The sequence below is a fragment of the Artemia franciscana genome, chromosome 14 (assembly GCF_032884065.1).
Source record: "Artemia franciscana chromosome 14, ASM3288406v1, whole genome shotgun sequence".
In the NCBI taxonomy this organism is placed as follows: Eukaryota; Metazoa; Arthropoda; class Branchiopoda; order Anostraca; family Artemiidae; genus Artemia; species Artemia franciscana.
Genome location: NC_088876.1, coordinates 37,460,427 through 37,484,313, shown reverse-complemented (window position 1 = coordinate 37,484,313; position 23,887 = coordinate 37,460,427). Strand labels below are relative to the sequence as shown.

Below are 23,887 nucleotides of genomic sequence, written 5' to 3'. Positions count from 1 at the left end.
ATGTTTGCAAGATATCTCTTTCATGAACATGATCAACAAGATGGTGAACCAGTGGATCAATAACTGATCTGAATCTTTTGGCTTGCGAATGTGCATATTCCACAACAGCCATGAGAGATGAAAAGGTAATAAACCAACTCGTACAGGGCTCCTTTTCAGCAAAAGTTCCAACCCAACTCTGTCACAAGCAATTACTACTGTGGGCACATATGGAAACCTAGGCGCAGCTCAGTACAATGTCCAGCCTGATATATGTGGCAGCCAAGCTTATCAAGAAACACACATAAAGCATGAAGTGGGTTTTGTCAGGAGGGCAAAGAAATCAAACCATGCCCCACCAGTAAGACAATACTATTTCTGTGGAGAAGAGTATTAACCTTCCCAAAAATGTCCTGCAAAGGAAAAAATATGTAGTTACTGTAACAAACCCAATCAATTTGCAAAGGTAGGCATAAGGAGCAAAAAGGAGGTGAACATCATTACCTTACCTTAAATTACCTTAAATCGCAGCTTGGAGCAATATAAGGATTATCCATCCTTGTGATGCTCCATGAGAAAAAAGAATTCGTTTGGTGTAGATTGTGGCTGTTAGATTAGACTCTTGTGGAGGACTCTGCAGCTTCCCAATTGTAAAGCAACTCCTGGCAGAGCCATTCCCTATCAAGGTGGGACTTGAACATGTCAGTTGAAGTAGCAGAAACTGTTTCTTCAGAGAGCTGGATCCACATATTGATGATTCTTTGGCTGAAGAAGTGGCTTCTATGTCTACTCGTGGAACGCTGCATGGAGAGCTTCAAAGAATGTCCTCTAGTACCAGAATGCAAGGGCAGTGCAAAGAGACTGGGAAGGGTATTTTTAGAGAGGATTTTTTTGGTTAAAATAATGTCACCCCTTTTCCGTCGGTATGTCAGCGTCAGCAGCTTCAAACGACGTAGCCTTTCTTTGTATGGAAATTTATTCATGTTGGTAACCATCTTAGTGGCATGACGCTGGACATCCTCAAGTAACTTCCTATCTTTTTTGAGGAAAGGGGCTGCCAATGACATTCCAACCTCCAGGCGTGGACGTACAAGCGCCTTATATAACTTCATAAGAACTCTAGGGTGTCGGCTGGAGATGGTTCTTTTTATGATACCGAGGGTTTTATTTGCAGGAAATGAAACAGACTTAGCATGGATGCTAAACTTAAATAGGTGATCTACAATAACCCCAAGATCTCTTTCATTGGAAACAGCAGAAAGGAAGTTGTCTTGAAGGAAATATTTATGATGCTTGTTATTTTTGCCAAAATGGATTACATGGCATTCGTCAACATTGAAAGTCAGAAGCCAAATGTTAGCCCATCTTTCTAGACTATCAAGATCTGTTTGAACTGATTGCTGGTCAGAGGAAGTAGCCGCTTTTCCAACTAGTTTTGAGTCATCAGCATAAAGGGTAATAAGATTTGAAAGAAGGGTGGGTAGTTTGTTAACATAGAAGTTGAAAAGTGTTGGTCCAAGAATAGTGCCCTGGGGCACACCACTTAATACAGTTGTGGGAGAAGAGAAATAAGGAGTTCCTTGCAAATCAAAAACTCTGACACTCTGTGATCTTTCAGAAAGGAAGCCCATAATCCACTGTACAACACCATCATTGACACCTGCAGCCCTCAATTTGATTATGAGGAATTCATGACAAACTTTGTCAAATACTTTGGACAGATCAAGAAGAATCATGTCGACAGGAAAACCCTCATCAAGCAGTGTAGTCACTAATTCATATGTTTGGATAAGGTTAGTGTCCACAGATCTACCAGATCTGAATCCATGTTGTGATGTGAAAAGGATATTATTGACCTCAAGATGTTCAATTAAGAGTTTTATTAACAAATCTCTCAAGCACCTTAACAACTGCAGAGGTGATGCTTATAGGACGGTAATTTTCTGCTGAGTCTCTTCGTCCCTTTTTATGGATCAGGGTATCATAAATCAACCACATCAAGCATACAAACATCAACCTGACAGCAATGATGAGCTCTTCATTGACACTATAAACATAGACAAAGGTGATGATCAGCCATATGTGAACCTCAAAATCAATGAACACGTCAGTTTCACTTTCAAAATTGGCACTGGTGCCAAAGCAAACAACATACCTGAAAGACTTTTTAATACTCTCAAACCATGGCCCAAAATCAATAAGATGCTACAAATCCTTACTAGTTTTGGGGACAGAAGATCCCAATGCTTGGTGTTAGCAGGCTTAACTGTACATACACCAACAGATGCACTGAGACACAGCCCTTCTTTATAGTGAAAGATACCTGTCCTAATCCTAGGCTTCAAAACCAGCCAGAAACTGAAATTAATTAAACTGATACTGACAGTTGAAAACTCAAAAATCTCAAAATCAACCCCAGTCATAGTGGAATTCCAAGACATATTCTGAGGTATTAGACAGCTTGAAGGTGAGTGTCACATAACACACAAAGAAGGAATCAAACCTAAGGCTACACCAGCCAGGTGCATCCCAATATACCTCCAAGACAGGTTCAAGAAGGAACTAGATAGGATGGAAGCACTCGGGGTCATTGAAAAGGTTGCTTACCACAACAATTGGATAAATGCTGCACTTACAAGCCTACAGGTCTGCATTGACCCACACGACCTGAACAAGGCCATAAAAAGACCCCACCACCTGATACCCACATTTGACAAAACAATACTGAAACACTCCAGTGCTAAATTTTTCACAAAGCTGGACACCCATCATGGATACTGGTTTCTTGCCCTTGACAACAAATCATGTCAGCTAACAACATTCAACACTCTATACAACCAGTAGAAGTTCAAATGCATGCTGTTTGAGTTGATTTCAGTGCAGGATGAATTTCAATGCTGCCTGGAAGAGGCATTTGAAGTCATCAAGGTTTTTATATTTGGGGAAACCATAGAAGAACATGACAACAATGTTTGCAGTGCATTAACCAGATCACGTGCAAAGGCTGTGAAATTCAACCTGAAAAAAAATGCATGTTTGGGTGCAATAACATACCATATTTCAGACACATAATATTGGAAGGTGGCATCCATCCAGACCCACGAAAGGTCCATGCACTGAAAGAAATGAGAGTCCTATCTACCAAGGATGAACTACAGACTATACTGGGAATGATGACATACTTAGCATCACTAAATCAGCCACTACATCATCTGGCAAAACAATGACAGCTCAAGTGGGAGCCACAACACAATACATCATTCAACAACATCAAAGAATCAATTTGCAGCTCATTGGCATTCTTTGATCCAAAAGCAGGGAACATCAAGCTACAAACTGACGCTCCAAAGTTTGGCCTGGGAGCCACCCTTCTTCAAAATGGGAAGCTAATCTCCTTTGCATTGCCCTTGTCAAACGTCACCAAGCAGAACTACTTGCAGATAGAAAAGGAACTATATGCTATCCTCTTTGGCTGCATAACTACCACCAGTACCTCTATGGCCAGAAGGTAATAATTTTATCTGATCACAAGCCTCTCAAAGTTACCCTAAATAGGCCAATGTCAAAGTTGTCACTAAGACTCTAGGAAATGCTATTGAGAATCCAACCATACAACTTCACAATAACATTCCACCCAGGTAATGGAATTCCAGTTGCCAATGCCCTGCCACACATGCATCTCCCTGAAGAAGATGGAGAGATGCATTCTGTGCAATATGTGCATTCTGTTATGTTGATCCAATCAATCAGCAATGGCAGACTTAAAAGGCTCAAATAAGAGACAGCAGCCAACACTCGATTGGTTGAGCTGCTTAGATAATCAAAAGTGGTTGGCCAGCATCTAGAAGAAATCTCCTAGCAACCCTCACTCCATACTAGAATTTTGGGCATGACCTAATGGTCATAGATCAAATTATACTAAAAGAAGATCTCCTGGTCATTTACAAAAACTCTTGCAAGGACATCCTCAACTGTATACATACATCATATCTGAGTATAAAAAAAACTAAACAGCAAGCTTGGTCAGTCATTTTTAGGCCAGGAAAGACAAAACATATGAAAGGATATTTCAAAGACTGCTATACATGCACCAGACTCCAGAATTCCAACCAGAAAGAGCCCTTGATGCTGCATGACATCCCTCACTTACCATGGAAGAAAATCAGTTGTAACCTCTTCTACAAAAACAGAGAATACTTCCTCATTACCATTTACTATTATAGTTGATTTTTTTTTAAGTTGATAGAGTGGGAAGCAGTGTATGTGCATACCAATTCATACCCTGTCTGAAAAAGCACTTTGCACATTATGGAATTCCTGGTGTGCTCATTTCCTGCAACAGACCACAATTCTCATCATATTTCTTCCAAAAATTCATATCACAGTGGGAAACATCTCACACTACATTTCTCCTAATCCCAGCCACACTCAGGCTCAGGTTGCAAAAGCTAATCAAGCTCTCTGCCTCATTAAGCACTCTTTTGTAACCAGAAAGTCATGTGTGGTTACAAAACTTTATAAATCCCTTGTCTGTCCCCACCTTGAGTTTGGCTTGACTTTGGCCTTTCCCCAAAATAAAATGGACACAAGAGCCCTTGAAAGTGTCCAAAAGAGAGCAACCAAATTGGTCCGTGGCTTAAATAATGTCTCTTACCAGGATCACCTAAGGTCTTTGAGACTTCCAACCCTTACATATTGAAGATATAGAGGAGTTGTGATCATGGCATGCAAAATTTTCAAATCCAGTCACCTGAACCAGATCTTCACCCCCTCCCTAGCTAACAATTCAAAAGGTCACAGTCTAAAGCTTCACCTGCCTGGATGTTGGAGAAGAGAACAACATGGCTTCTTTTCCATTCAGGTGGTCCCCCTCTGGAATAGCCTATCTGAGTCTACCATCCAAGCTGAGACTCCCCACTCCTTCAAGGCTGGAGTTGACAGGGCCTGGGAAAGGGCTGAGTGAAGGCTGGACTGGGAAGTTAAGCCAACATAATTACATCACTCACCACCAGCAAGAACTACAGGAGGACCTACCACCCTATCTTGCTGGCAAATGCAATTTAAGGTAAAGGGATTAGCAGAAAAGTCTGTACAGATGGACAAAGATATCCTAAGGAAAACCAATATTGCTGTAAACAATTTTGAGCTGATGCTGCTAGAGTACAGGGACACCCAAGTTGATGGTCTGGCTTCCCTATTCCAATTGCTAATGAGCAGAAACTTCAGATCAATAGTCCTATGCACCAAAGACCCTTCACCCCAAGCATTTTTGACAGAATCAAATGAAGCAAGAGTCATGCCAGAGCAAGTAATATGATTGATAGTCAAAGCAACTGAAACCCCTACGAATTGGAAAACCAGTACAGGTCAAAAGCCATAGCAAACTCTGGCAGGCAGGCATCATCATAATAGCAGATTTGAATTCAAGTTCCTACAAAGTAAAGACAAACAACAGAGCAACCTACAGAAGAAACATGGTATAAATATTGAGCTGCCAGACACTACTGAAATTCCTCATGCAGAAACACTAGCCTCAGACTAAGTCTATAAGAAACTCCCCCTGTAAAAATCTACAACTCCTTACTCATGTTCACAGCCTAACATTTCACATGCCCATACCTGTACCAAGTATCAATCACATGACCCATACAGAACTCCATGATACCCCCTATATACCCATATTGGTTGCTCTGTGAAGCCAGTCCAGAGGCTGAATCTGTGAAAAGAAAATCAGTGAAATAGAGGAGTAAGTCTAGCCTCTCCCTCCTTTTATAGCAAAGTAAATATTGTGAATTATTAGTAAAAAAAAAAGAAGAAGAGCAAGCCTAGCACCTCCTCATAAAGAGATACAACAATATATTATGGCAGTGTGTTTAGTAGTTTAAAAGGGACTTTGTTTTCCATTAATTTTTGTACTAGATTGCTAGTTCAGAAAAGTGGAAGGATGTAATATTCTTACCTTTCTGTTCTACATGACCTGGGTTTCTGTGTCTAAAGAAAAACATATAAACTTTCTATAGTTGTAATCATTACCTCAAAGATGATATGCTCTGGGGTAGTGAAGGATCTATTTCTCCCTTCTTTCTCAGACCATATGAGCCTAGAGTCAAAAGATAAAACTCAAACTCCTTTTCTTTAAAAGATAATTTTTATGTCCAATTAGTCTAACTAATTTTTTAACATTATTTTAGTTTAAAAACTAGAGACTAAGTTGCTTTATGGGACCCTATTAAGGGCTCAAAATGGAATTTGCCTTAGAAGCCATTATTGGATCTGGAGAGATCATAAAAAGGCCTCAAAATGTATTCAATTATATTATAGTTAAATCATCTGAGATTTATATCCTATTTAGCCTATAGTATAATGAGTTGAATTACATAACCACACACAAACCCAAGCCAAAGGTACTTCAATTTACCTTCCTGGAGAAGATTAATGAATCTATTCCTACAAATTTTATTCATCTAGGCTAATTTAATTGTCTAAGATTAATAAAATACATAACTAGAATTTTACCAAAGCTTAGCCTGTCCTCGTATATCCATGAAAGATGGGTAATTGTAATTGAAATCTGACAGCTGATAGACTCTGGGGTATTGATGCATCTATTTCTTCCTTCTTTCTCAGACCTTAGCCTACTAGGCTAGAGTCCACAGAAAAAAAAAACCTTGTCACAAAGACAAAAGTAGCAAATCTTTCTCTGTCAGAACAAGGTGACATAGTTCCTCTCTATCCATATAAAGTGGTATTCAGCAAAGATAGGGTCAATAGGCCTAAAGACTGTAAGCTAAACTGGAACTCAGCAATCAACTGAAGTTGACTAAGCAATTCCACTCAGAATCTTTAGCAGGTTGAAAAACAGCTTATCTAACTGTAGATTAGCGTAGGCCTAATATGAATACAGCTAAATCTTACCAAGTGAATTAAATCTACAGCAGAGTCTGAAGACCAAGTTAACTTTTCCAGACATTTTCGTTTTGAAAATTTTCGCCTAATTTTCACTTCAGTATGCTCTTCGTGAGTTTGAACAGAACTGCCGTGGGTGCCTTCGTCGTTCCAATCATTAGGACTGACTTAACTTTTCTGCCAAAATGTTCAAACAGATCCTGGACTTTGAAAAAATAGGCCACTGCCATCAGGAATTTATTTCTATGTTTTTAAACTAATCAGCTATTTTTAACTGCCAAAATATACTTTTATAAATATACTAAAATATTCAAACACATCCTGGACTTTCAAAAAAATAGGCCACTGCCATCAGGAATTATTTCTATATTTGTAAAATAATTACATATTTTTATTTATAGTCAAGATTCGCATTAAAATTAAGAGAATACTAACAATTTGTAGCTGAATAAAAATTTGATAGAATTTTATTCTCTTAATATATTTGATATTTTTGAGATCATTGTTTAAAAACATAACTAATCATATGTTTTGCTTGATATTTCTTACTTATTGACGAGAATTAAAATTGAATGCAGATATCTACTATAGGGATATCTCCAAAACAAACCCCATTACTTGACTCAAAGTAAGTTTATTAGCTTATCACAATAAATATTTTCTGATGTTAGCCAACTTGAGACCAACGGTGGTTTGAAGTATGAAGACCTTCATTCATTGAGGTAATCAATAAGTTTTGGGGGCATTTAATATAGTATTTTAAATGAGGAGCTCACTGTTAAACTTACAGCTATCTTGGAAAAAAATTGGATGAAGGTAGGCTACTTGGTAAGCCTAATATAGTGAATTTTTAGTATATTACACAGTATCTAGAATAGTACAAGGTTATCACACCACTTAGTATGTGGATTGCTTAAATTGGTTTTTGGCTACTTTTTATCATAGGTGTCATTTTGACTCTGAGGGGGCAAAGTGGATACGTGCTCCCGCAACAATTTTGAAGATGTAATTTATTCATTAGGTAAACCTAAATATTAGCCAATTTGTCACTAAAGTTTGTTTGAAATAAGAAAACACTCAATAGCTACCAAATCAACATTTGCATTTATCAAAAAAGGGTGGGAACACAAAATCATAAAATATAAAAAGGTAAAGGTAAAGGATACGGCATTAGACTTTACAGTCCCTACCGGCGGTGCTGATCTCCTAAAAAAAAAGAAAAAAAAAATCAACATTTACATTTGTCAAAAAAGGGCGGGAACACAAAATCATAAAATATATATCTCCTCAATTATTTTTAGTGGATTGTGAGCTTCGTCATACTTCTATTGATAGCTTGCTGTTAAAATAGTCCAGTATACTGCTCACCACATCCTATCGGGCAAATTTATCTCTCTCCAGATTTTCTTAAATTACCTTAGATCGCAGCTGGGAGCGACATAAGGATTATCCATCCTTGTGATGCTCCATGAAAAAAAAGAATTCGTTTGGTGTAGATTGTGGCTCCCGAACCTTCCTCCCAAAATCTTCTAAATTAAATAGAATCTTTTATACTTAGTATTTGATGTATTTAAAGCTGTATTAAAAGCTGAAGTCTGCCTTTTAACTACTTCCATGATCTTCCCTTTCACAATCTCCAGGCGTTTTAACCGTTTTGCTTTGGATTTTTTTCATCGCATGCGTCTTGTGAAAAATCGCAAGGATGATTGGTAAGAGTCTCATGTGTTCCTCCGCAAAATGCAACCCGCAGAGGTTTTTGCAGATCCCTGTTCTGTGTGAATAGTAGATTACAGTTTTTTCGAAGCAGGAAAGGAACGTACTAAAACTTTTCATGTAAAAGAAGAAGCACAAGAAAGACAGGCTTTTCAAATGGAAAAAATAAAAGGTTTGGACCTATGTAAAAGAAAGCTATTGTTACTTACTCATTTACTAATAATGTCTCTATGAGGACTGCTATTGAAGTCTTAAAAAAAGGACTTCCAACTCGTGCAAAATATGTTCCCATGGTAGCCTACATTCAGACTCTTTCTATCCACTGACTCCTTATCAACCTCCAGTTGAGGAACTATTTCCTTGGACGAAACCTCCAGTCCAAGGAAATACATTACCATGTTTGAAGGTGTTGCAAAACAGATCTCTGATCTAATCCTGTTTGTAATATCTACTTGCAAATTGATTTCTCAGAACTAGACATTTTTGGCAAAATTCTAGTTTAGCTACTTTTTGCTATCTTGGAAAGTGGTTAGGTTAGGAAAATGGGTATAATTGTAGTTGAGTGACTTCTTGCTGTCTCAGAAAGGCTTTAGGTTAGGAAAATGAAACTTTCAGGGATGGGTCTACAGGCCAAAGTATATCCTTGGAAGGTATTTTAAAGTACCCACCTCTACTCCTTATCCATTTAGAGAGGCCTGAAATTCACCTACATGACAGGTCTATACCTGTTAATATTTTGACAAAACAACATTTACCTTAATTTTCAGTTACCAGTTGCTTTTTCTGTGCCTTTAGTTCTGACAAGGCAATTCCTGTTATTTGAGCAGAATTCTGAGCCACCTCAATGTTTTTTTCAAAATTTAGGAAATATATTTGTATATCTTTAAAACCTTATAAATTGGGATTGAGCAAAGTTTTGAAGCTGAAAACAATTTTGTTGTACTTCATGCAAGCAGAAGATCTATTTTGCTAGATTTCACTTTTATAACACACATATTTTTCAAGGTCATCAAAGGTCAAGGCCATCTAGAGGGAGAAGGAGTAGAGGTAGGTACTTGAAAATACCTTCCTGGGACATACTTTAGCCTATTTTTAGTTCTGAAAAATGCAATTCTTGTTATTTTGACTAGAATTTTAAGCTATAGCCTACCAATATTTTTTTTACTAAATCTAGGAAATGTATGTATAGAACTGTGAAACCTCATAAATTGGGATTGAGGAAAGTTGTGAAGGTGAAAACAATTTTGTTGTACTCTGAAAGGTCTCACTTTCATAAAACAAAGATTTAAAGGTCATCAAAGGCCAGGGCCCTCTAGAGAGAGAAAGAGTAGAGGTGGTTCCTTCAAAATATCTTCCCAGGACATACTTTAGTCTGTAGACCCATCTCTGAAAGTTTCATTTTCTTAACTTGACCCCTCTCCAAGATAGCAAAAGTAACTAAACTAGAATTTTACCACATTTTCAAATGCAGTATGTTGCCATAATGACTCAGTTGAAAACTAAAATAGACAAGGTTCAAGCCTTCCTGCAATGTCATCAGTTCCCAGCAACCTTGGCAAAACAGAAAAGAAATCTAAACAAAAGGGGTCTATACCTAGCCAAGAAGGTGCTAAAACTTACAACTGAGACCTAGGTTAGCCCATTCTCAGACAAATGACTAGATCTCTCTCCACTATTTTTCCATGAATTGGGGCTGGATGACTAAGCACAAACTTATTAAGTAATTTGGTTAAGACTACTGATTGGTTCATTCTGTATTTTCTGTTCTCTCTGTATGTTTATTTTTGTGTTCTTGTTTGTATTTTATTTGTTTATATTTTTATATCTGGATTTAGGTGACAGACTACAAGTTATTTGTATTATTTATTACAATCAAGTTGTATACACATTATAATTGATTTTTGATAAAGCAAAATTACATTATTTTGGTTCCTGTTTATTAATGCTGGCACTTGTTGCTGGTGAATAAACCATACAAATAGCAAGATAAGCAGTAAGTGGTTACATAGCATTTTAATCTTGCTGGCCCTGACACCCCGTCTTTCATTATTCTATTTTAGAGTTATCCTATGTACTGTTTTGTTTTTATTATCCCTAATTTATCTACTTAAATTTTTACATCTGGAAGTGTATGAAAGGTTATATTGTAAAACTTTTATTATTTATTAAAATTGTGTTGTATATACATTTTAATTGCTGTATGATGAAGCATAGTTACATTATTTTGATTCCTGTTTTTCAATGTAGGTAATTACTGCAGGTGATTAACCCCCTACCAATAGCAAGTTAAGTGATACATGATCTAGTTCAATGAATATTAACTGAATTGAAACCCAAGCAAGCAAGTGGTTACAGAAGGCACAGATAACTCAAGTAATACAAATGCATATGACCTATTGGTCAAACCCAAACAATAACAACACCATCAGGCCAAAAAATGAAAAAAATTCTAAATTGTTGTAATTTCTAATTGTCTTTCTAATCTGTCTAAATTTCAGATTAGAGGCTTTTGTTAGTCTTGAAAGGTTAAATTTCTAGGAAAGTGCCTCTCCCAAAGGGGACATGCTAGAATGAAAAGAGGGACATTTAGATGGCTTATTTGGTAAATTTGAAGTTTTCAACATAATTTAGCAAAGATGAAAGTGGATGTATGACCTGATGTCTCTTCTTATGCTATTTTGTTATTCAACAAAGGTTTCTGGGGCAAATTTCATTTTGAGTCCTTCATTGGGCCCCAGAAGGTAAAACAGTCCATAGTAACACACAATTTTAAAACACTTTTCTTAAAATATGTGGAAAAATTGTCATTTGTAGCTGATTGAGGAATGGTTATTATTATTTTTACTAGTATTAATAGTAAAATGCAATTTGGAAACAAATTTGTAGGAATCAGAGGCAACACTAAAGTGTTGCCTATAGTAAAGGCCATATGGCTCCAATGTTTTATTTTTTTCCCCAGAGGCACATTGTATAAAAATCATTGTATAAACATTGCAGTGGGCTCATTTGATTGGAATTAGAAAGTTCTAGTGCACTTTTAAGCATTAAAAGTGATCAGAGGGCAACTAATGCCCATCCCATCTTCCTCCAAAACCTATTCAATAAAGATTTAGGTATTTTGTTAAAATTAGTTCAAACATCAGATAATAAAAACTCCAGGGTTGACAAAACCCCTGGGACCTAAGGGCAGGCATTGTAAGTTATGGCCTGGGGGCATATTGGTTCTTATAGAAGGGATAATTGTATAAACTTCAGAGAGGGCTCACTTGTTCAGAAATTGAAAGTTCTATTTAACTTTTTAAGAATCAAAAGAGATCAGAGGGCAACTAGCCCCTACCCTTCCCAAGCCCTTTTTTCCTCTAATACATCTGATAAAAGTTTTGAGATAGTCATATTGTTAAAAATAGTTTGAAAATCATATAACAAAAACTCCAGGGTCAACACACCCCCCAGGGGGGGAGACATTGTAAGTTATGCCCTGGGGGCATACTGCCCCAAAAATCAACTAGCTCTTTCCCCCCACACACCCTTTTTTCCCCACACCCATCTGATAAAAATTTTGAGGTAGCTATTTTGTTAATTTAGTTCAAACATTGGATGATAAAAACTCTGGGTTGACAAAACCCCCCAGGGGCAGGGATTGTAAGTTATGGCCTGGGGCATATATGGTTCTTATAGAAGGGATGCTTGCATAAACTTTAGAGAGGGTTTATTTGATTGGGACTTGAAAGTTGTAGTTCATTTTTAAGAGTCAAAAGAGATCAGGGGACAACTAGCCCCTCCTCCATGCCCTTTATTCTCCAAATATATCCAATATAAATTTTGACATAGCTATTTTGTTAAAAATAGTTCAAAGATCCTATAACAAAAACTTCAGGGTTGACACAACACCCCAGGGCCTTAAGACAGGTGCTGTAAATTATGCCCTGGAGCATATATGGTTTTTATAGAAAGGATGATTGTATAAACTTCAGAGAGGGCTCATTTGATTTGAAATTAAAATTATCTAGTTCACTTTTTTAGAATCAAAAGAGATCAGAGGGCAACTCCCACCCCCATATGCCCTTTTTTCCCCAAATACATCAGGTAAAAGTTTTGAGATGGCCATATTATTAAAAACAATTCAAAGATTGTAGAACAAAAACTCCTGGGTCAACACAAGCCCCAGGGCATGGGGGCAGGCATTGTAAGTTATATCCTAGGGTCATATATGGTTCTTATAGAAAGGATGCTTGTATAAACTTCAGAGATGATTCATTTGATTGGAAATAGAATGTTCTAGTTTACTTTTGAGAGTTGAAAGATATCAGAGGGCAACTACCCCCTCCACACATCCTCCCCCCAAACCCATCTGATGAAAATTTTGGGATAGTCATTTATTACAAATAGTTCAAACATCAGATAATAAAAACTCCAGGTTGGCAAAACCCCCCAGGGGCAGGCATTGTAAGTTATGCCCTGAGGGTGTATATGGTTCTCATAGAAGGGGTGCATGTATAAACTTTGATTGGAACTTGAAAGTTCTAGTTTGCTTTTAAGAGTCAGATTGATCAGAGGACAACTAGCCCCCCCCCACACCCTTTTTCTCTAAACTCATCTGATAAAAATTTTAAGATAGCTGTTTTGTTAAAAATAGTTGAAACATTGGATAATAAAAACTCTGGGCTGACAAAATCCCCAAGGGGCAGGCATTGTAAGTTATTCCCTGGGGGTATATATGGTTCTTTTAGAAGGGACTCTTATATTAACTTCAGAGAGGGTTCATTTGATTGGAAATCTAGATCTAGTTCACTTTTTAAGAGTCAAGAGAAATCAGAGGGCAACTAGCTCCATCCCCCGTTGTGCCCCTTTTTCCCCAAATATATCCAATAAAATGTTTAGATAGCGATTCTATTAAAAATAGTTCAAATATTGGTCAATATTCCTATTACCTGAACAATTGTTTAGGATCATGAAACTATTGTTAATAGATGCATTTTGACTTTTTAAACATCTTTTCTCTCTTGCAAAATTACTGCAAACTCACCGTTATGGAGTTATTATATATTTGCACATTAGGGGGGGGGGGGGTAGTAAAGCATAGCATATATTAAATACAGCAATGGTTAGTTTATGTATTTAATTTATGCTATGCTTTACCCCAACCCCCCTAATGTGCAAATATATTGCCCAAATTTGTTTCTAAACTATTACAGATTCATGATTTCAAATATCCAATCAACAAAAACAGAAATGATTACAATTCTATATGTGTAAGTACAGGATATTTGGGCTGGAATAACTCCATAATGGTGAGTTTGTGGTAGTTTTGCAAGAGAGAAAAGATGTTCAAAAAGTCAAAATGTATCTACTAACAATAGTTTCATAACCCTAAACAATTGTTCAGGTAATAGGAACATTGACCAATATTTGAACTATTTTTAATAGAATGGCTATCTAAACATTTTTATTGGACATATTTGGGGAAAAGGGGCCACAAGGGGGGAGGAAGCTAGTTGAAACTTTTTGCAATGAAAAACGAAAAAAAGTTAACTTAAAAAAAACTTCCAGAAAAAGAAGTTTTTCAAAAAAAAACAAAGATCATATTAAACTTCAGATCAGCAGGTTCAAATACCTGTTAAAGTTCAAACTAGAAACAACAAGAAATTACTATTAAAGAATAAATAAAACCCAAACCAACAGAAATTAAACAAATAATCATAGCAAGAAAACATACAAGAAGTACTAATATAAATGAATAAATTATAAGAAATTACTATTAAAGAAGAAATGAAACCGGAAAACGAACAGAAATTAAATAAACAATCATAGCAATCAAACATATAATAGCTACTAATATAAATGAATAAATAAATCTTAAAAGGAGTGAAACTTAAATTGAATATTCAAATCAAGATTTAAACAAACAAAAATCAGTGCAAACAAGAGTTTGGCTTTTACCTCCTTTTCTCACTGTAAATTTCTAAAACCTACTGCATCATTGGTGCTTTACTGAAAACTATATGTGTCTTGAACATTCTTAGAAAGTACAAATAAAATTAAACTGAACATTTGATATATAATGATATAAATTGTTGAAAGATAATCAGCTCAAGATTTTTTTTGTTGTAATTTTATTTTCATTTCCAATGTTGTAATAAGTACAAAAAAATATTTGTAATATAATTCGTTTTCAGTAAAGCGCCAATGATGCAGTAGGTTTTAGACTTTTATAGTGAGAGAAGGAGGCAAAACCCAAACTTTTGTTTGCACTGATTTTTGTTCGTTTCAAGCTTGATTTGAAAACTCAATTTAAGTTTTACTCGTTTTAAGATTTATTTATTCGTTTATATTAGTAGCCTACCTATTGAGTGTTTGTTTGCTATGATTGTTTATTTGCTTACTGTTTGTTTGGGTTTCACTACTCTTTAATAGAAACTTTTTGTAATTTATTCATGTATATTAGTACTTTTTGTATGTTTTTTTGCTATGATCATTGTGTTGCTAGAGCAACATATTGGTTTTGTCCTGTTTTTTTTTTTTTTTTTTTTTTTATGCCGCCGATCTCGGCTTATTCCTGGAAACTGGTAAGGGTCTAACCTGTGCGGTTTTTACGGAAAGTGTGGACCTCAAGCTGGATTGATGAATATGACATTACAGCTTGGAAAGGTCCACAGAACTCTTGCCTGGGGCCAAAAAGGATGGGTTTTGCTTGTCCATGAGCCAGAGCCTATGGTGTGCGAAGTGAAGTGGAGTTGTATAGCCTATGTCAGAGAGAAGTGTCTGAATTTTTGCAGCCAAGCTTTTGTTTCATCAAACCATGTTTCTGCTTTCAAGTGGAAAGTGCTGTTCTAGCAGGCAAGCAGGCAGTCACTACTTTCAAATTGAAAATGGACTAAAATCTATAAGTGTTAAATATATGCGGCAGTTACTCGGCCCCACAGCCAATATATCTTCTTTGAGTGATAAATAGAAAAATTAACAGAAGCAAAAAAGTGGCATTTTCTCACAGGTCCAAAAGTGCTGCCGTGATTTTGGCTGGGTTTATCATTTGTTTTTTTTTTGGACTTGGGATTGAGGTAGAGAAATATTATCAGATGTACCTCTTGAACTTTAAAAGTTCTGTCATTGCTAAAGAAATTGGAGCTTATCCTTTGCTCCTTTCTAAGTGGTGATGTTAAAAAGTTGGCCTATGGCAAAAAAAATCAACTTTTGAAATAAGACAGATAATTTTTTTTTTCGACGGCAATTGATAGCTCTTGATGAGCTGATCAAAGTATATGTCATCCATTTTTTTGTACAAAAACTCCTTCATGAGAATTACTAGTTTGAAAGTTTCAAGGCCAATACCAATTGTGAGACAAGTAGAGGACTTGTAAGCAACAGTCGGCTGTTAGACCATAATCATCTTTGGCAATAAGGGGTTTGCAACTTTGGCTAGTTGGTGTACCTATTATTTGTTTCCAGTGTATTTGATGGTAAGACCAATTTGGTTCCAGTGGTAAGACGTGCAGGGGACTTGTAAGTAATAATCGTCTGTTAGGCTACAATCAGCTTCAGTGAAGGAGGGTCTCTAACTTTTGCTAGTTAGTGTAACCTACCCATACTCACTGTAACCTAGAATTAAGTGTTTGCACAATGAGTACAAACAATAATGTAAAACAATGAGGTAGTTTCGTAATAATTAGTGTCACCTATGGTATTTTAATCCTGAAAAGTTACGGATAGCTTTATAATACCAACTAGGTTATATAAGATATTGTTCCAAGTTTTCATCCATCACGATGTCTACAATTGAAAAGGATAAATTTCAACTGGCTACAAAGTCAATTTAGTCCCTTCTTTCGATATTCTTTTTTATTGTTTTTTTTTTCAATGCTGAGGAATAGCCTTTGATCATGTGATTACTGATTGTGTTCTTCTTTGAACATAACGTTTTAATTCTTTGATAGGCTGACAACTTCAGCGTTTAACCGATAGCAAAGAAACAAAACCAAAGTGTTGCTCTTGCAACACTTTCTTTGGCGAAGCCGGAGAAAGGTTGCTGCAACACTTCACGTTGCTCATGCAACATAGGTCTAATTTATTTTATTTCTGTTCGTTTTGGGTTTCATTTGTTCTTTAAAAGTAATTTCTTGTCGTTACTAGTTTGAATTTTAACAGGTATTTGTATATGCTGATCTGAAGTTTAATATGGCCTTAACTTTCCTTTGAAAAACTTTTGTTTTTGGAAAGGTTTTTTAAATTAATTTTTAAAAGGGGCTTGTTACTCCTTGAAAATAACATCACAGCAAAACTGACATCATTTTTGAGGGTTTGTTTTTAAAATACCCTTTTACTATTAAGACCAATGGAAATAAAATTACTGTTCCCAAATCATCTACAAATGACAATTCTTTTTCACAAGCCAGTTTTTTTTAATATGTTTTAACCTTCTGGTTACTGTGGGCTGTTTTGAGCCCTTTAAGGTCACAAAATGTAATTTCCCCACAAAGCAATTTTTGAATTATGAATGAGCATAAAAAAGGCAACAAGGAATGTATTTAATCCTAGCTAAATTATGCAGTAAACTGCAAATTTGCCAATAGCCTTACACTATATAGCCAATCAAACTAAAAAAAATAAAATAATAGGCAGACTATGCATTAGTGTAGAGTTAGACCCACTCAAAAGAAAACGCTAACAAGTTGTAGAAACAACTTTAAGAAATTTTAAAATACTTACATATATCATTCCTAGATGTCCTTCATTTTACTTTATCCTTCCCCTCTTTGCAAATATATATCCCAAATTATATATATTCTATGAATTTTACCATAGGTCTCCTGTCTCCCTTTTCTTCAAATTGATTAAATGGTAAACTCGCCCAGTAGGGGGGGGGGGGGGGGTAAAGTGAAGTACCTTACCTTAGTTCTTCCAGAGGCACACTGGGCATCAGTGAGTAGTCTCAAATTTTCCCTCAAGTGGGATGCTGTATAGATGTTCTTCCGCTTTTGGATATTACTCATCTGGAGGGTTCCTCCTGTCCTGTTTACATGTTCTTCAGAGCACGTTCTTTGGTCTTTCTTGATGACGATGCATTCTAGTTGCCAGTAGTGGAGTATTTTAGGAAGTCCATGATCTGGTATACAGAGTATATATCCAAGGTGTCATCATCTTTGTTGCCTCACAAGAGAGGTGATGTCTGGTTGGCATATGCAAGTACAGATCTTGATGTGGCTGACATGGTCCTTCCAGTTGATCCTTAGAATTCGACTTGATCCTCAGGAATGAGTTCTGAGCCTGCATGATCCATTGGGAAGGTATTTTGTATTAGGGTAAGATGCCCTGTAGTCAGACAGCTAAGTACTATTTTATGACACTTGGTATTAACCAAGTGACATATAGCAATCATAAATTCTGTTGGTCTGTCGGTCTGTCTGTCGGTCGTGGTTTTGCTACTTTAGGCACTTCCAGGTAAGCTAGGACGATCAAATTTGGCAAGCGTTTCAGGGACCAGACCAAATTAAATTAGAAATAGTCGTTTTCCTGATTTGACCATCTGGGGGGGGGGAGTGGGGGGCCGGTTAATTCGAAAAAAATAGAAAAAATGAAGTATTCTTGACTTATGAGCGGGTGATGGGATCTTAATGAAATTTGATGTTTGGAATGATATTGGGTCTCAGAGCTCTTTATTTTAAATCTCGACAGGATCTGATGACATTGGGGGGAGTTGGGGGGGGACCTAAAATCTTGGAAAACACAGAGTGGAGGGATCAGGATGAAACTTGATGGGCAAAATAAGCACAAGTCCCAGATACATGATTGACATAATCGGAACGGATCCGCTCTCTTTGGGGTAGTTTGGAGGGGGGGGGGTTACTTCTGAAAAATTAGAAAAAATTAGGTATTTTTTAACTTACGAATGCGTGATCAAATCTCAATGAAATTTGATATTTAGAAGGATATCGTGTCTCAGAGCTCTTATTTTAAATCCGGACCGGATCTGGTGACATTGGGGGGGAATTGGGAGGGAATTGGGAGGGGGGAACCTAAAACTTGGAAAACACTTAGAGTGGAGGGATCAGGATGAAACTTGGTGGGAAAAATAAAGACAAGTCCTAGATACATGATTGACATACCGGAACGGATCTGCTCTCTTTGGGGTAGTTGGGGGTGGGGTTAATTCTGAAAAATTAGAAAAAGTGATTTTTAACTTACGAACGGGTGATCGGATCTCAATGAAATTTGATATTTAGAAGGATATCGTGTCTCAAAGCTCTTATTTTAAATCCTGACCGGATCTGGTGACATTGGGGGAAGTTAGGGGTGGGGGAACCTAAAATCACGGAAAACGCTTAGATTGGAGGGATCGGGATGAAATTTGGTGGGAAAAATAAGCAGAAGTCTTACATACGTGATTTACATAATTGTAACGGATTCGCTCTATTGGGGGGGGGGGGGGTTAATTCTGAAAAATAAGAAAAAATTACGTATTTTTAACTTACGAAGGAGTGATTGGATCTTCATGAAACTTCATATTTAGAAGGACCTCAAAACTCAGATCTCTTATTTTAAATCTCAACCGGATCAAGCGTAATTGGGGGGGGGGGGCAGTTGGGGGGACCAGAAATCTTAGAAAATACTTAAAGCGGTGAGATCTGGATGAAACTGGATGGGAAGAATAGAAACCTGTCTAAGATACGTGACTGACATAACCGGACCGGATCTACTCTCTTTGGTGGAATTGGGGGGGGGGTAATTTTGAAAATTGAAGTATTTGTAACTTACAAAAGGGTGACTAGATCTTAATGAAATTTGATATTTAGAAGGATCTTGTGCTTTAAGTTCTAATTTTAAATTCCGAGCAGATCCTGTGACATTGGGGGGAGTTGGAGGGGAAACCGGAATTCTTGGAAAATGTGAAAATATGGGGTATTTTTATCTTACGAATAGATGATCGGATCTTAATGAAATTTGATTTTTAGAAGGGATTCATGTCTCAGAGCTCTTATTTCAAATCCCGACCAGATCTCTTGACATTGGGGGAAGTAGGAGGGGGAAATCTTGGAAAAACACTTGGATTGGAGGAATTGGGATGAAGCTTGGTGGATAGAATAAACAAATGTCCTTGATACGTCATTGACAGAATCGTACTGGACTCGCTGCCTTTGGGGGAGTTGGGGGAGGGGTTCAGTGATTTGGCGAGTTTGGTGCTTCCGGACGTGCTAGGACGATGAAAATTGGTAGGCGTGTCAGGGAGGTGCACAATTTGACTTGATGAAGTCGTTTTCCCAGATTTGACCATCTGGGGGGCTAAAGGGAGAGGAAAAACTAGAAAAAATGAGGCATTTATATCTTACGAGTGGGTGATCGGATCTTAATGAATTTTTATATTTAGAAGGACATCGTGACTCAGAGCTCTTATTTTAAATCCTGACCGGCATTAAGCCTCTTATTTTTCTTTTTAAATCAATCTATTGATTCATAAAATTTTGTTAGAGCTCATACCATATGATCTCTTGGCTCTTAGCTCTTCTCGCCTCGTCACAAGTGCCATATGAGCTCTTAGCTCTTGAAAGTTTTAGTTTTAATGTTTCTATCTTTATGGTATTTAAAATTTCTGTTACAAACTTTTATTTTGAAGTTTTGGTTTTGCAGTTTTAGTTTAAGGCTTTACAAATATTTTTTTGCATTAAGTTTTCAGTTTTAAGGTTTTGATTTTACAGTTGCAATTTTAAAGTTATTTTTATAAGTTCTAGTTGGAAATTGTCAGTTTTAAAGTTTTTGTTTTACAATAGCTTTAAAAAATAAAACTGTTAAAACTAAACCTTTAAAAGTATAACTCACATTAAATCTGAAAAAATTTAAATTCAAAATTTTTACATTAAGAAAAAAGAACTAAGGCCTAAACTTTAAAACTGATAATTTACAACTTTTAAAACTAAACTTTTAATACTGAAACTTTTGTAAATAATTTCAAAGTTACAACTTCTAAAATGAAAAACATTAAGACCTAAACTTTAAAACTTGTAATTTGAATCCAGGACTTTTTTTTTACTAAAACCTTAAAACCAACACTTTTAAAACTAAACCTTTGTAACTAAAATTTCATAACTGAACTTGAAAAGTAAAACTTCAAAGATAAAAGTTTAAAATTAATACTTCAGAACAAGAAAACATTAGCATTAAAGCTGTCTTTAAAACGAAAACCTTCAAACCAAAAACTTTTTAAAACTTAAAAAGTTAAAATTTAAGTTTGAACCTTTAAAAGTAAAACCTTAGAAAAAACCTTTAAAACAAAAACTTTAAAATTCAAAGAAACCTTAAGATCCAAATTTTATTACTAAAATCTTTAAAGCAATAAGCTTTAAAATAAAAAAAAACTATTAAAATAAAACTTTATAAATAAAAACGAACTTTTAAAACTACCTTTTGAAACGGAAAATTTAAAACAAAAGATTGAAACGGAAAATTTAAAACAAAAGATTGAAACATTAAAACTGACAACTTAAAACTAAAACTTCTAAAAATAAGTTTAAAATTAAAACTTCAAAACAAAGTTTATAAAAGAAAGTTTAAATGCCGGAAAAAAATTAAAACCTTAAAACTAAAACATTAAAGGTAAAACCGAAAACTTTAAAACAATAGCTTCAAAAATAAAACTTTTAAAACCCAAACTTTAAAACTGTAACTTTCATATTAAATCTGAAAAAAATTTAATTCAAAATTTTTACATTAAAAAGGGAACAGCTTTAAAACTTATAATTAAAAAAATTTTAAACTGAACTTTTAATACTGAAACTTTTGGAAAAATTTTCAAATTTTAAACTTCTAAAATAAAAAACATTAAGACCTAAACTTTAAAACTTGTAATTTGAATCCAGAAAACTTTGTGACTAAAACCTTAAAACTAATGCTTTTAAAACTGGAATCTTTGAAACTAAAATTGTATAACCAAACTTTAAAACTAAAACTTGAAATTAAAATTTTAAATCTAATACTTAAGAACAAGAAAACTACAACATTAAAGTTGACTTTAAAACGAAAGCCTTCAAACCAAAACCTTTTTAAACTATTACTTTAAAACTAAAAACTTTTAAAAGTAAATATTGAAATTCAAATCTTTAAAGGTAAAACCTTAGAAAAAACAAAAACTTTAAAATTCAAAGAAATTTTAAGATCTAAACTTTAAAACTAAAATCTTTAAAACGATAAGCTTTAAAATAAAATCTTTTAAAACCAGAATTTTAAGAATAAAATAACTAAGATTTAAACTTGAAATCTGACAGTTTGAAAACAAAAACTTTATGCCTAAAACCATTAAACAAAAATTTTAAAACAAAACCTTTATAAAAATAAACATAGAAATTAAACTTTAAAACGAAAAATTTAAAACAAATATTGAAATTTTAGAAATGACAATTTATCACTAAAATTTATAAAAATAGTTAAACAATTGAAACTTTGTAATTAAAGTTTAAAACTGAAAATTTAATGTAAAGAAATTTTGTAAAACCTTAAAACCAAAACTTAAAAATGGAAGTTTACAACAAGAATTTTAAAGGATAAAAAAGTAACTTTAGGACCTAACCCCTAAAGTTAAAATCTGTAAGACTATAAAGTGTAAAATAAAAAATAAAAACTACTTTTTTAAGTTAAAATCTAAAAAGCTATAACTTTTCGAAACTAATCAATGACAAGTATCCGCTGTCCAAATAAAAATAATGGTAATTTTTAGTTTACAAAGTTATTTTTATGGGAAAAAGGTTGAAAACCCCTTAAGTTTGATAATATGCGCCAAAGGATGTCGTCCAGCTGGTGCATCGTGCCACGCTGACTTTAATTGCCTGGAGTCGTTAGAAGAATCGCTATCGGGGGTTTTTTCATTAGGTTTAAACGATCGATTCTTATGTAAACGGATATTCTTGCAGAAAAATACCCAAAAAGTGTCATATGTATGATAGTGTGTGCCAGAGGGTCAGGCATACTCTGGCACGTTGATGTGAAATGTCACGGTGTATCACGGAGGATTCTCTGTAAAAAATGAACTACTTAAAAAGATGGATTTAAGGTATGATTTATAACGAGAAAATATTTGGAACATGTCTTAGGAAGGATGAGGGGTGCCAGAGGGCTAGTCATAGTGTTGCACGTTGACGTAAAATGGCATAGCGGATCACGGAGGGCTGGCTTGCAAAAACACGAACAAATGGATTTAAACCATATTTTTAACAGGAAAAAACCTGAAAAGAATGTCGTAGGAATAGGGGTGCGAGTGGGTGTCGTGTGCCATCCATATTTTACCACGGTGGCGTGAGTGTTCATTGGGGGCATCACGTTGGGGGTGGAGTGCTCACAAATGAATGGACTTAAGGCATATTTTTATCATGAAAATATCTGAAAAATGCCTTAGGAGTGATGAAGTGTGCCAGAGGGTGCCGTGTATGATTCATAGTTTGCCATGGTGACCTGAAACGCTTGGACATGGTGACCTGACTCGGCGCACACCCACGTTTGCGCCGTCATTACGTAACACCCACGTGTGCATTGTCATTATGTAACATCATACGTATCCGCCGCCATTACGCAACACCCATTATGTCCTCCTCAGTTACAAGCGGGAAATCCCCACGGGTCCTAAAGAAATAAGTCACGCGAGAATACCTCATCCTTAACACAGTAAACATTTCCTTTAAATAACATACAGGTGTACTATAGTATTGCATAACATCCCATGTGTTCCCTGTCATTACGTAACAGTCATGTATGTGCCACCATTACATAACACTCAAGTGTGTGCTGCCATTATATAGCACCAACGTGTGCATCGTCATAATGTAATACCTACTTGTGCGCTATCATTGCATAACACCCACGTTTGCGTCTTCATTACGTGATATCCCACATTTGTATTGTTGTTACGTAACATCCCACGTGTGCACCACCATTACGTAACATCCAAAGTGTGCGCTTTTATTACGTAATAGTCACGTGTGCGCTGCTGTTACGTAATGTCCCAGTGGTGCACCGTCATTACGTAACAGTTACGTGTGGGCCATCATTACATTACAACCATGTGTTTGCTGCCATTACTTAACACCCACATGCCCCTGAAGTCTAGCATGTCACGCGAGATTACGTCATCTATATATATAAAAATAAGTTGTCTGTGTGTGTGTGTGTGTCTGTCGAGTGACGTCATGTTTTTGTGTCGACTGACGTCATGTTTTCGACTGACGAAATTACAGACCGGGACATCGGGACACAAATAACGACCGGGACACCGGCACATAGGGAATATAAATGACGACCGGGACAATCAAAGAGA

General features: G+C 35.8%; 2 protein-coding genes across 2 annotated transcripts in view; one reads left to right on the top strand and one right to left on the bottom strand.

The window, feature by feature from the left end:
* LOC136035671 (pentatricopeptide repeat-containing protein 2, mitochondrial-like) overlaps positions 1 to 7,050 on the bottom strand; it is a 52,064-nt gene extending 45,014 nt beyond the window's left edge. The window contains exon 1 of the mRNA XM_065717588.1: positions 6,895 to 7,050. Coding sequence (XP_065573660.1) covers positions 6,895 to 6,949 — 55 coding nt within the window. The 5' untranslated portion in view covers positions 6,950 to 7,050. The remainder of the gene's footprint in view (positions 1 to 6,894) is intronic.
* Positions 7,051 to 8,636: 1,586 nt separating this feature from the next.
* Positions 8,637 to 23,887, top strand: part of LOC136035670 (isocitrate dehydrogenase [NADP] cytoplasmic-like) — a 67,687-nt gene continuing 52,436 nt past the window's right edge. The window contains exon 1 of the mRNA XM_065717587.1: positions 8,637 to 8,770. Within this exon, the coding sequence (XP_065573659.1) occupies positions 8,755 to 8,770 (16 nt within the window). The 5' untranslated portion in view covers positions 8,637 to 8,754. The remainder of the gene's footprint in view (positions 8,771 to 23,887) is intronic.